This window comes from Enoplosus armatus, chromosome 24 (assembly GCF_043641665.1).
Source record: "Enoplosus armatus isolate fEnoArm2 chromosome 24, fEnoArm2.hap1, whole genome shotgun sequence".
NCBI lineage: Eukaryota > Metazoa > Chordata > Actinopteri > Centrarchiformes > Enoplosidae > Enoplosus > Enoplosus armatus.
This window is the reverse complement of record NC_092203.1, coordinates 9,622,860-9,637,011: the sequence shown is the minus strand read 5'-3', so window position 1 is coordinate 9,637,011 and position 14,152 is coordinate 9,622,860. Positions and strand designations below refer to the sequence as shown.

General features: G+C 43.3%; 1 protein-coding gene across 1 annotated transcript; it reads right to left on the bottom strand.

Moving 5' to 3' along the window:
• Positions 1 to 278: 278 nt before the first annotated feature.
• Positions 279 to 6,595, bottom strand: fam171b (family with sequence similarity 171 member B). Its single transcript, XM_070930870.1, is given in 8 exon segments — positions 279 to 1,605; positions 1,775 to 1,904; positions 2,005 to 2,121; positions 2,330 to 2,500; positions 2,845 to 3,003; positions 3,296 to 3,388; positions 4,930 to 5,205; positions 6,400 to 6,595. Coding segments are annotated over 8 exon segments (2,469 nt in total).
• Positions 6,596 to 14,152: the final 7,557 nt, after the last annotated feature.

Genomic DNA, 14,152 nt, shown 5'->3' with positions numbered 1-14,152 from the left:
ACAAACTTGTCTAAACAGCAGCTACATAATGCTTCAACATGACATAGATCCTGCTTTATTTCTTGAGCTAGCTTATGCATTCTTTGGCAAAGTTGTACAATCACATAACTCAACAACAACAATGCCTGTGTGAGCACACGTGGTAAAAACTAATTTGAATCACTCAGCACTGATGACACCATGTGGTGAAAGTAGCTCGATATGGATTAAATGGTGAGTGGTTTAGATTAAGCACTGATGAAAGAATTCTTGTCTTGATGTTTGCAATGAGCCACGCTCTAACTTCGCTTGGTCAGAGGCCTCCCCTCGCGGACATGCTTGGCACTCCTCTTTTCCGTCTTGCCCTTTTCCCTCACCTTCCTCAGGCGCCGTGGAGGCGGCGTACCCCTCGACTCGCTGTCCTCCTGAGCGCTGGATGTATCCATCCCGTCTCGCTCTTCAGGAATGTTGGGAATAGCCCCACTGCTCCCGTCTAAAATGTTCCTCAGGTAAGGGTCCTCTGGCGTACAGGTGGCTGTTGTGCCACTCTCACTACTGCTCAGGTCCTGTTCTTCACCATAACGCCCCCCTCGGCTGTGGTGTGGCAGGGAAGAGGCCCTGATCGAAGGCCTGTCGCGCTCCGTCTCGCGGATATTCTGCTGAGGCTCGTTCATGTCCACCCCTGAATCCAGGCTGGTGTCGTTGCTGCTCGGTGGGCGGTGGCGGCTCTGGAGCTCAATAATGGAGTGGCGAACCTGAGCGGCAGGCTTCCCGTCTAAGGAGACAAACCATGCCCTGGGGTGAGACGACAAGGACTTTCCCCGGGTCAGCTCCAGCAAGGTGCGCTCTGAAATCCCCTGCAGCTCGCTGGGTACACCATGCACACTGCTGAAGGCCTCCATACCAGCTGCCTCATTAAGAGTCCCAGGCACAGAGACGGAGGATTCGAGGAGGTTACAGTAGCGTCCCCACACACTGGCGTTGGGGCCTTGGCCTTGCGGAGGAGTCTCCAGAGGCTGGGGTTCATCTTGGTTGCTCTGCTGTGGACTGCTTCCACCTTGGGAGTGGTGGTGAGGGACTTTGGGTAGTGTCTGGGTGTAGCTGTCTTTACTTGCAGGCTCCGAGTGAGCATCATACTCTACTCCATTGCGGGGGAAGGTAGCAGACTTGCAGCCTGATAGTTGCTGCTCCTGAGCACTGAAAAGCTCTGGCGCCTGAATAATAGCCACTGGCTGATTATAGATATGAACCAGCTTATCTTGAAAGAAGTTGTCAGTTGAAGAGTTCATGTTGGCCCGGTTCTGATCTGACTTCTCCCTAAGCCGAGCCACCTCTTCACTGTTGATGTAATGAGATGACGGTTGGGAACCTTTGATCCGATCCAGGGCAATGTTCTCATAAAAAGGAGCTGCCGGGCGACTCCCTGGATCCTCCACATAGATGTTGTAGTTGGCCTTGTGCCTCGGCGTGGACGAGGGTTCACACTGGACACTGCAGGAAGCGAGGCTGTTGTCACCAGAACGGAACAGCAAACCCTCTTCCATGTGGGTGGAGGTGGTTTGGTCTTTTTTCACCACTGTGAGTTTAGAAAATCGTGCTCTCCTCCTGGGCTCTCGATAAGAACCTCTGTATATGGAAGAAACAGAATGTAATCAGGATAGACAGTTTCATTAGTGAGTTTTATTATTTAAGTGAAACACTAAAAAACTCTGTTAATCTGCTTCACCTGGACTGTGTGGATGTGGTTTGATCAGATTTGCTAAACCCTGATTGCATTTCCGAGCAGATCTCTTACCCGCAGTGACACAGCAGCACGGAGAGAAATCCAATCACTATAGCCAGCGTTCCTCCCAGTATTCCCATCAACAGGTAGGTGTGGTGTGATATGAAATCCAAAGAGCTTCCATGTCCCAGGTAATCGAAATCTTCAAAATGTATAGATAGACATAAAACGTTAGCCAATACAAATTTTCAGTAGACCACTACACAAGCCGCATTTACATGAGCTAATGAGGGTAGATGTACCGTTTGATGAGGGATGGGGGGCAGCGATCCAGTGGCCCAGATGGGAAGCGGTGTAGGTCCAAACCAGCTCATCACCGACTCTTTTCACTATTCCCAGACCCTGATTCTCCCAGGCACCTTCAAACACCATAAGAATGTTTTATTACAGTATCACTGAATGAATCATATCATTGAGTTATCTGTCAGTGTTGTCAGCTAGGGACAAATCTTGTTGTCTAGAGCTCTCTAACTATCTACTCATCTTATTTTGCATGTGTTTTTGCAGCTTGTGTCAGTCTTATTTTGTAATGTAATTCAGTGGCTTCTCTGTAATCTCTATTCTTACCTGTCTTTAGGTTAAAGGCCCAGGCTGGCACAGTATCAGAGGCCCTGAGTCGCGTGCTGTGTCCCAGGGGCAGGCTGATTTGAATGGGCCCTCGAACCTGGAGCTCCTCACCATCAGAGTACAGCAGGACATTGACGGCTGCCACCGCCTTCAGCTCGATGCTTCTGAACACTGCAGACACGAGGAGAAGTAATCCGGGAAGAGGAGTCAATTTCACACTATTTGTTTTTAGAAGTTTAAACATTGCCATATAACAGTTTTGCAAAGAATTATCATAAAATAATGAAACAAGCTGCAAAATCTGCTCAATTTAAAAGTACTGACCCTTGTGTCCTACAAATTCTTTAAATAATTGTAAAACTATCAACCTGTTTGCACATATTTTCATTCCATTCAGTGTATTTTGAGAAATATGTTTTGTCAAGACTAAAATTAATGACCAAACCAAAACATCAAGCACTCCAGACTAAGAAGAAACGGCTTTAAACTTTAATGAGGCCTTCTGTAACGCTCACCTGATTTGCTGATGATGATGCCTGGAGTGCAGTTAGCACAGTCTTTAGCTAGGTGGTGCTGTGGCACGGTCAGGTACGCCGTCACTGAGGAGATGTTGCTCTTGTCAGACAGTGTGAGGAGGTTCTTGGGGAACCTAACCTTGGGCTGCGACGAGCTGTCTGTGAAAACAAGATGGCTTATGATTAATCTAAAGACGCTGTTGTAACAGGACTCTCTCAATTTTACAGTAGAGGCTCTTAATCTGGCATTCATTTAAAAAAAGATGAATTTTGGCCACATGATTTAGTTTAAGCAATGCATCGTACCTCTACACTTGTATCAGTTGTCCTATTCACATTTTAATATTGCAATGCAGTGACAATCCGTGCAGTTACTCTTGACAATCAATCCCTTCTTAATTTTCAACTTTAATCTGTTTAAATCAAAAAATTAAAAATTGTGTAAACTTACCAGGTAACTTTCCGGTGATGAGTACGGAGTCTTCAAACAGCCAGATGTTCCCCTGACTGTGAGGGAGCAGCAGCAACGTCACAGCAGAGAAAACTGCAGGAAGACAACAAAAGGTCAGAAACAAAACACAAAAGGAAAAATGACATCTTACATTTAGTTTAAAATATTATCTACACGTTGTAAGTGATTTAGGATGTAATAAGAGATAATAAGTGAGGAGAGAAGTCAAGCTTTTCTGTCATTTTCCTTTATTTTTTGGACATAAAAGGAGTTGATGGTGACTTGTAGGCCTGTGGTACCACCAGCAGATGGCATTGTACCTCAAATCTCCTTCTAGGGTTCAGTTGTCTGGCTCAGCAGCACAAAAGGGAGGCGCCTCAGATAACGCAGAGCAAAGCAGGTCTCGACAGATGACATCCCTCAGATTTTATCCCTCATAGCACCTGCTCCATCTTAGCTTTCGAACACCACCTCCATGCTTCTTTTTTGTCTGATTCAGACCAGTAAGAGGAAGTGGGAGCAGGGACAATAGAGTAAGACCCAGGCCCTCTTTAGCGGGAGATCGGTGTGGCTAAAGAGCCCCCACCCCCCTCTGCATTTGATTCGGTGCAGGACAAAGACAGTTTGCTGAGGCAGGGATATGTTTCTCCCACCTCGACTCCACACGCTGCTGTAGTGACGATCAATAAGATGACTATAGGACACGGCATTCAGTTACACTTGGTTGTACGCTGGGAACATAAATTGCTTCATCATGAACAAACCTCAGTGACAAGTTGTATGTTGTCGCAGACACTTCATTAATTTCTAATGAGCATGAATTATTCAGTTGTGTGAATAGGGTGGCTGGCATTACTGAAAATAAAAGCTTACAAATAGCTAATGAAGCTCACGCCTGCTTGATTTACCTTCTAGTATTTTTCAACCTTTAACAGCCTCCCACACCATAATAAAAAAAATAATAATGCATGTCTATGAAGAGTAAGGCGTCCTTGAGCAGCCTTTTCAATTGCTTGTTTCTCGGAGAAAGCGTATTGGCTAAATGCCTTAATTGCTTTTTCCTTTATGCACCGATCGATCCTTATTGGAAAATCCTGTTTACTTGCCTTCCTTCAAGGGGAGGTGAGGGTTAGCCGTGACCCTGGAGCTGGTCAGGATTCAGTGTGTTGTGGGTGTTAACAACCACAAGGGTTTCGACAGTCTCCCTACACACGCTCATGTGCATGAACACTTGCTAGCACCTAAATGTCACTTTGTGTTTTGCTGCAAGTTATGTTGTGCAGAGGTGAGAAAGCAGCCAGGGTCTGAACTTCTCTCTCTAGCTCTGTTTTTTCATTTGTTTCACAACTATTTCTGTCACTTTTCCCGTGAACAACTGAGTGCAACACTATGAATGCTTTCCAGGAGAGACTGCCTGTCTGAAAATGTGCGCGGTTATCCCCACATTTAACGACAGCACATTGTTTTTGACATCGCCTGTGAATGTTTCCATCAGAAACTACCAACAACTGCTTTTCAGTTTGTGCTCGAGTAAACAATTATTGTGTGGACGTGTGGATATAAAGATGATGAGATATCAGCCAGTCTTTCTTGGATAGCCAAAGGTGTAAAAAGTGGTAGTGGGTGTTACTCACTTGGTCTCTTGGTGGTGCTCCAGGGCAGGGGGCTGGGCACGTAGCCTTCCATGTTGCCCAGCAGAGTCAGACTGAGGCCCGGACTGTAAGCTACCCAGAGCAGGACCTCACCTCTCGCCCCTGTTTTGGTAGAGCTCCTCAGGGTGTGGTTTATGTAAACGTCCACCGAAGCACCCGCCAGTGGCTGACGGGTCACCATGTCCTTCACCAGGACCTTCAGGGCAAACTGGGACTCTGGAGAGAAAGGGTCATTTGATTTAGTCTTTCAAAATGTCCCTTTGTGGCTTTTGCTGGACCCACTTTTTGTATTGATCCTCTATTGTCTATTGTCTAGATGAATTAGAAGTAGATCTAGTAGCTCCACAAGAAATCCAAGTATTTATTTTTGGTAACACATGTGTCTCTGCATGTGTTCCTATTTGCATGCAGACCAGCCTCCATCACTTCCTCTCAGCAGTACTCAGTAACCTTTCCCTCACCATGAAAAAGTGATGAGGCAGACACAGCTGAGTCGGTGGGAGAATGAAAAATACATCAAAACCAAGTGAATTGAGAAGAAGCGCTACACTGCTCTGCCATGTTAGACGTTTCTTCACTGACTTATGCATTCATACCTACAGACCTCATAGTTGATATCTAGCAAGTTTGTAATTTTCAATATATTGCTGTTGTTGAGCGACTGCATTTATATTTAGTTGTGTTTTTAAGCCTTCAATGGACTAAAAACTTAACCCTTGTAAGTTACCCCTACAGAAGAATGGTCTTTGTTTTGTATTGGATGTATTGAGCTTGCTGGAGTTCCTAGAAAGCATTCAGCGGTTTTGTTTTTCGGATGTTTACAGTTTGTAAACCCACCATCCATGCCCACACCAAACGTAAACAACAGAGGCCATCAATGAGCACAGGCTCACCTACTGTATCAGCAGAGCAGCACAGGATTACCGTGCTCCCCATTTACACATCACCTGCTCAGGCCAAAAAGATAAAAACCCTAATCCTTCAAACCTCCACATTAGACATCTTAATCCTATTAGGCTGCCTGTGAATTATGTCCAATAGCTTATCAATAGAAAGCATGGCGTTTAGGATAGGTAAGGGCTTAAAAGGAGCATAGTAAACATTAATGAAGACAGGTTTACTTAGACTTTGGACAGGCAATGCACCAAATATAAGCATCTCTTCATTTTCTTTTCACAAAAGACCCCTGACAAACAATCAAAGAAATCTGCAGCAAACCTCATTTTAATGTACATCCTCAGCTACAAATATAATCTAAAGAAAATTCATCACAAAATTATTAATTATGAATTATATTGGCCTCAGTTAAACATAACCAAACAGCCTAACATGGGATGCACAGCACTGCTACCTGGTCCAGTTATGACTCACTGTGTTTCCTCTGTTGCAGCTAATTTCCATTTTCTCTAACAATGACGGGCTCGAGGGGAGCCCGTCTTTGTTTATGTTTACCTGCTATCAGAGCGGAGGGGTCGGTGGCAGACGGGTCTCCGACCGCGACGGTGAGGCCATTGTCCCCGGGCGAGGAGGAGGGCAGGCCGCCGCCCTCCTCCGCTGCTCTCACCGCCCCATCCAGGCAAGAAATCAAAAGCAACGACGGCAGAGAGAGCAGCAGCAGCGGCGGCAGGTAGCGTTCAGCAGCGGGCATGGCGAGAGGGGGAGCAAGCTCAAAGACATACCGGACCGCGAGAAACGAGCTCGGGAGGAGGAGAACGAGGTCCAGCGGTGTTTGTCCTTATCACGAAGGCCTCATCCCTCTCATGGTTTCTTGTAATGTTGGTGCGCACGAACGGGGGAAAAACCCCGTGGAGAAAGGATGAGCTGGTGCTGAGGCTGGGCGTGTGTGGCCAAGATCGTTTATCATGGAAAGACGTGTCACGCTGTGAAAAAATACAGCAACCGATCAACCGACCGATTAGTTTTGACAGTCACTGAATTAAAAACGTATAAAAATGTTAAAATGCGTAACACTAACACTTTGTAGACTAACAATTAATGTAAGTTATTGTTTGAAAGTAGCTGTGAGTTGCCGCATTCAAAATGACCGAGTCTGTAATGATCGTACTTGTACCAAGAAAAAGATACAGAGTGAGAGCTCTTTTTGTCTTGACCATCTTTGGTAAGACGGGAGATGCTGTTACATCATTGGGGTCTGCGTGGCCCTCTGTCGGTATACTGAGATCTCTGCTTGCCTATTTTTATCTCAACTGCCAAACAAAATTGCATTATTTGTCAAGAATTACATATTGATTAGGAAACAAACGAAAATATCCAGTAAAAAAATAACTTGTTTTGAAACTTTACATCAAACCTTAACATATTATCGATGCAAATACAAGGCTTGTGTAAATCCTAATAATTAATAACAGTGCATGGTACTGAAATTCAGTTCAATAAACTTAGAAGATAAATCGAATACAATCAAGTTTATTTATATAGCACGTTTAAAAACAAGCCAAAGTGTTGTACAAATTGACATGAACATAGTGCAGTCTGTCAGGGGGTAGGAGGAGTCAGTTCACCTGCAAACCATAGTTAATCTTCCATCAATTAATCCATAATATAATATTTCCATGCAAAAACAACAACATTGTTAAAACGTTCTTCCTGCACTATTAACATTAAAATATATTCACAATAGCTGCTGTTTAGGATACCTTGACAACCAACAACACCCCTCTGTATGCTAACCCACTTAGTACAGTCTGGGTTCCCCCCAGTATAAATAGAATTGGACTCTACCATTTCCTGTTTGACAGTCAGACATTTTGCCTGGAGGTGAAGAGGATGGGAGCACATGCTGCAAACATTTGGGTGAGCGCGATTGCGTTTCAATTAATTTACATGTGCAAAGAAATAAGATTGAATGTGTAGTTCTTTCATCAACTTGTAAATGATGTCAGCATGCATACTGAGCTAACCAGCTAACCATTTAGCTAAGTTAGCATGTTTTAATCCCACATGTTCCATTGTTCTGCTCAAGCTAACATGCTAAGCTCCAAAGTGATATTTTCTGCTGTTTATCAAACTTATTGACTTGTTGGCTGTTGGAATTGAAAGGAACTGATTTACTTGATTTGTTTGACGAGTGTAATCTCTTCAACGTTCATGTAGTTGATTATCTATCAATCGTCCAGGTAATTGGCTGCAGGTGCGCATCACTTGTTAAATTTGACCATCGTCAGTGGGTAACGTTACACACTAAACCACGGCAGTATATGTTTTCAAACTTGTTTACTTGAGTTGTTGTCTGATAGAAAGTGTTGGTATTGAAAGTAAACGCTAAGAAATAATCCTCCTCTTTAAACCAAGTCAGTCTTAATTTTCTATTTCCATGTTTGTGAACCTGAATTTTCAAGTAAATGAGTTCCTTTGAATTCCAAGGCCTCTGACGCTTAGCATGTTAGCTTTAGCCAAACAATAGAACATGTGGGATTAAAGCATGCTAACTTAGCTAAATGTAGTTCCTGGTTAGTTGAGTATGCATACCGACATGATTTCCAAGTTAATGAAAGAACTACACGTTGAATCTTATTTGTTTGCCCATGTAAATTGAAATGCAATCGCACTTACCCAAATGTTTGCAGCATGTGCTCCAGCCCCCGATTCTGATTTAAAAATGATTGAAACAGGAAGAGGGAGGGTGTGGCTATGTTTTTTCAATGTATGTTGCAAAGCACATTTTTTTTAAATTTACATTACTCATAACCCCCTGTGTCTATCTCTGGAAAGTTCGGGAGGGGACACGGCCCTCTCCCGATTCCACCGCCCGTGCCACCACTCATGCAACCACCCGTGTCGTGACGCTCCAGGTCCCAGCCACGAAGGGGATTCGAACCGGACACTGCACCAGCTCCAACGCCGATGTCTTACGGTCACAGACAAACCCACCGCACCACCAAGGCCCCTTCGCATTTGAACTTGTTCTCCGGGCGCTTTTATTTGTTCACCTTGGGTATTGGACTTTAAAAATGCACTGAGATTCACAAGAGTTGAACCCACAACCTCAGACCTTCTGATCAGTCTCCTAACAGACTGAGCTATGCAATCTGAGTTGCTCTAAAGCTTTTTCTCAGCGTTTTTTACTTTTTCCTTTCGCCATCCAACTTTAAAATTAGAAAAGGGATTGATCTCACAACCTTTGCTTTTCAAGTCAGTCTCCTAACACCTTGAACTATTCCCTCTGAGACCTTCAGTAATCTTTTTTTTTGAGCTTGTAACTTTTTCCTTCCGACATCCAACTTTAAAATTAGAAAAGGGATTGATCTCACAACCTTCTCTTTTCAAGTCAGTCTCCTAACACCTTGAACTATTCCCTCCGAGACCTTCAGCGATCTTTTTTTTTGAGCTTTTAACTTTTTCCTTCCGACATCCAACTTTAAAATTAGAAAAGTGATTGATCTCACAACCTTTGCTGTTCAAGTCAGTCTCCTAACACTTTGAACTATTCCCTCCGAGACCTTCAGCGATCTTTTCTTTTGAGCTTTTAACTTTTTCCTTCCGACATCCAACTTTAAAATTAGAAAAGGGATTGATCTCACAACCTTCGCTTTTCAAGTCAGTCTCCTAACACCTTGAACTATTCCCTCCGAGACCTTCAGCGATCTTTTCTTTTGAGCTTTTAACTTTTTCCTTCCGACATCCAACTTTAAAATTAGAAAAGGGATTGATCTCACAACCTTCGCTGTTCAAGTCAGTCTCCTAACACCTTGAACTATTCCCTCCGAGACCTTCAGTGATCTTTTTTTTTTGAGCTTTTAACTTTTTCCTTCCGACATCCAACTTTAAAATTAGAAAAGGGATTGATCTCACAACCTTCGCTGTTCAAGTCAGTCTCCTAACACTTTGAACTATTCCCTCCGAGACCTTCAGCGATTTTTTCTTTTGAGCTTTTAACTTTTTCCTTCCGACATCCAACTTTAAAATTAGAAAAGGGATTGAGCTCACAACCTTCGCTTTTCAAGTCAGTCTCCTAACACCTTGAACTATTCCATCTGAGACCTTCAGCCATGTTTTTTTTTGAGCTTTTAACTTTTTCCTTTCGATATCCAACTTTAAAATTCTCAGACGGGAGGAGGGATTGAACCCACAAATAGTGAACGTCAAGTCAGTCTTTTAACACTCTGAGCTAATTAAGTTGGCTAGCGGCGAAAAAAAATTCTTTAGATTCATTTTTTCATTTGTATGTCTGACTTATGTTGCATTCTCATGGATTCAAGCAGACAGCAGATGGACAGCACCTTCTGCGCGGCACAGGAAAGTTGAACTAAGTCTGACAACAACCAAAAGTTAAATAAGATGTGTGTGTGTAGTTCTCTCATTAACCTGTAAATTATTAATCTTATTTAGTTAATCTGTCCCTCGTCAACTTTACAGAATATAATGTTAGTTTCCTGGATTATTGATAGATAATCAACCACGAACGTTCAGGAGATCACAGCAAATCAAGTCAATCAGTTCCAAAAGAGTAGTGCAATGCAAGGCAGCTATCGCTACTCTATTAATCTCATTGTCTACTGTAGTATGTCATGCTATCAGTTGGAAAGTAAAGCATGTTAGCAGTAGTGTGGTGTTGTAGTTTCTAAAACTCTTCCAATAATATTGTAGATAATCAGAATCAGAAACTGTTTATTGCCAAGTAACATACATTACAAGGAATTTGCCATGGTCTGATGGTGCTGACAACAAACATGTAAAAATATAAAGGTAAAGGTACGTTAATATAACGTATAACTTGTGTTGTGTTGGGGGGGGGGGGGGGGTTAGGGTTAGGTTTAGGTTTAGCAGCCTCCTGCCAGAGGGGAGGGGGTCAAACAGATAGTGTCCGGGGTGGGAGGGGTCAGCAGCGATCTTCCCTGCTCTCCTCAGGGTCCTGGAGGAGTACAGGTCCTGAAGAGATGGGAGGTTGCAGCCAATCACCCTCTCTGCAGAGCGGATGATACGCTGCAGTCTGCACCTGTCCTTGGTGGAGGCAGCAGCGTACCAGACAGTGACGGAGGAGGTGACGATGGACTCTATGATGGCAGTGTAGAAGTGAACCAGCATTGTTTGTGGCAGGTTAAACTTCCTCAACTGCCTCAGGAAGTACATCCTCTGTTGGGCTTTCTTGATGAGGGAGCTGATGTTCAGCTGCGCTCTTCCTAAAGTCTACAACCATCTCCACTGTCTTTGAAGCGTTAAGCTCCAGGTTGTTGTTGTTGCACCAGGTCACCAGAGGGTCAGTCTCCCACCTGTAGGCAGACTCATCCTCACCAGAGATGAGTCCGATGAGGGTGTTGGACCTCGTCAACACTTAAAATGAAATTGAAAAGGTTTGAGGACAACACCTGGAGGATTGATAGATCAAGTCAACAAATCAAGTCACTCAGTTCCAAAAGAGTAGTGCAATGCAAGGCAGCTATCTCTACTGTATTAATATCCATGTCTACTGTAGTATGTCATGCTATCAGTAGGAAAGTAAAGCATGTTAGCAGTAGTTCCAACATTATTGTAGATAATGACCTAACAACTGATTTCCACTCAAGAGATTTTCAAAGAGAGACTGTTGAGGAGAAGAAGAGTGTGTGTGAAGTGAAGCTGCTGCATGTAAGTCGTGAACTTGTGGGTTCAAAGTCACTTTCCACTCTCGGGTTTTTGAGGAGTCAAGATCAGCCCTATTTAAATGTGGGACTTCATTAATAGCCACAGAAGGAGCCAAAGAACTCTAATTCTGCCCGTTGTCGGTGCCTTTTATTGATTGCCACTTGTCTTCCTCTCTCAGTCTAAACCAGGGTCTGTTGTTAGAGCAGGAGAGAGTCATGGAGGGTGGAGGAAGGATGCAAAGCTACAGAAACTCACGTAGGTGCCGCTGACTGCTCGGCTGTTGATGAGTATCTGATGCAATGCTTCGTGTGTTTTGTAAACGTTGGTGTTTTCTGTCCAGACTGCTGAATGAACAGAGCGAGCGGGCCAGAGAGGACCTGAAGGGTCTGGAGGAGACAGTGGTGAGTGTGTCTGACTGAAAGGGAACAAATGGCCCTTATTTCAGAAGGTGCTCCAATTTGTAAAGTTATTCTTCTTTAATTCATCCACATGTACAATATTTTCACACAAAAACAATAAAGACAACGATAAATCATTCAAATAACAGATGACTGTCCTCTACTCCACTTAGTAGAGTCTGGGTTCCCCCCCAGTATAAATAGAATTGGACTCTCCCATTTCCTGTTTGACAGTCGGCCATTTTGCCTGGAGGCGAAGAGGACGGGGGCACATGCTGCAAACATTTGGGTGAGCGCGATTGCATTTCAATTGATTTACATGTGCAAAGAAATAAGATTGAATGTGTAGTTCTTTCATCAACTTGTAAATGATGTCAGCATGCATACTGAGCTAACCAGGAGTTAGATTTAGCTAAGTTAGCATGTTTTAATCCCACATGTTCTATTGTTTGGCTAAAGCTAACATGCTAAGCTCCAAAGTGATATTTTCTGCTGTTTATCGAACTTATTGACTTGTTGGCTGTTGGAATTGAAAGGAACTGATTTACTTGATTTGTTTGACGAGTGTAATCTCTTTAACGTTCATGTAGTTGATTATCTATCAATCGTCCAGGTAATTGGCTGCAGGTGCTCGTCACTTGTTAAATTTGACGTTACACACTAAACCACGGCAGTATATGTTTTCAAACTTGTTTGCTTGAGTTGTTGTCTGATTGATAGAAAGTGTTGGTATTGAAAGTAAACGCTAAGAAATAATCCTCCTCTTTAAACCAAGTCAGTCTTAATTTTCTATTTCCATGTTTGTGAACCTGAATTTTCAAGTAAATGAGTTCCTTTGAATTCCAAGGCCTCTGACGCTTAGCATGTTAGCTTTAGCCAAACAATAGAACATGTGGGATTAAAACATGCTAACTTTGCTAAATGTAATTCCTGGTTAGTTGAGTATGCATACCGACATGATTTCCAAGTTAATGAAAGAACTACACGTTGAATCTTATTTGTTTGTCCATGTAAATTGAAATGCAATCGCACTTACCCAAATGTTTGCAGCATGTGCTCCAGCACCCAATTCTCATTTAAAAATGATTGAAACAGGAACTGGGGGGGTGTGGCTATATTTTTTTCAATGTATGTTGCAAAGCAGATTTTTTTTAAATTTACATTCCTCATAACCCCCCCGTGTCTATCTGTGGAAAGTTCGGGAGGGGACACGGCCCCCTCCCGATTCCACCGCCCGTGCCACCACTCATGCAACCACCCGTGTCGTGACGCTCCAGGTCCCAGCCACGAAGGGGATTCGAACCGGACACTGCACCAGCTCCAACGCCAATGTCTTACGGTCACAGACAAACCCACCACACCACCGAGGCCCCTTCGCATTTGAACCTGTTCTCCGGGTGCTTTTATTTGTTCACTTTGGGTATTGGACTTTAAAAATGCACTGAGATTCATAAGAATTGAACCCACAACCTCAGACCTTCTGATCAGTCTCCTAACAGACTGAGCTATTCAATCTGATACAGTTCACTTTTCTCTCTTTGCGCTCTTCACTTTTTCTTTTGGACATCCAACTTTAAAATTGTGAAATTAGAAAAGGGATCGAACTCACAACCTTCGGTCAAAAGTGGATTTGAACCAGACACTGCATCAGCTCCAACGCTGATGTATTACGGTCACAGACAAACCCACCACGCCACCAAGGCCCATTTGCATTTGAACTTGTTCTCCAGGCGCATTTATTTCTTCACTTTGGGTGTTTGGCTTTTAAATTTACTGACGCCTGACTTAAAAGTTCCTAAATTAGAGGCGGGATTGAACTCACGAGCTTTTCATTAAGGGACAGTTTCCTAACACACTGAGCCATCTCATATGTGTCACTTCACTTTTCCTTCTTACAGCTTTTCACTTTCTCTTTTGGACATCTGACTGCAAAATCACAGCTTTAAGTGGGGATTGAACCCACAGCCTCAAAACAACTGATGAGGGATCCAACACCATAAGCAACTGGACTAGACACCCATCTGACAGAATGAACGCAGTATTTTGTTTGCCGGGTACTTTGCAAAGGAAGGCATAAGCATACTATCATGTTGTTTATGAGTGGGACAGACATCATAAATGTCTATGTAAAGTTAAGTGCTGAAAACAAGTAAAATATTGCAATTATTATTTTAATTCCCATAAGCCTTAGCTGTACTTTGTGTTTTGTGGACAATATTGCACTG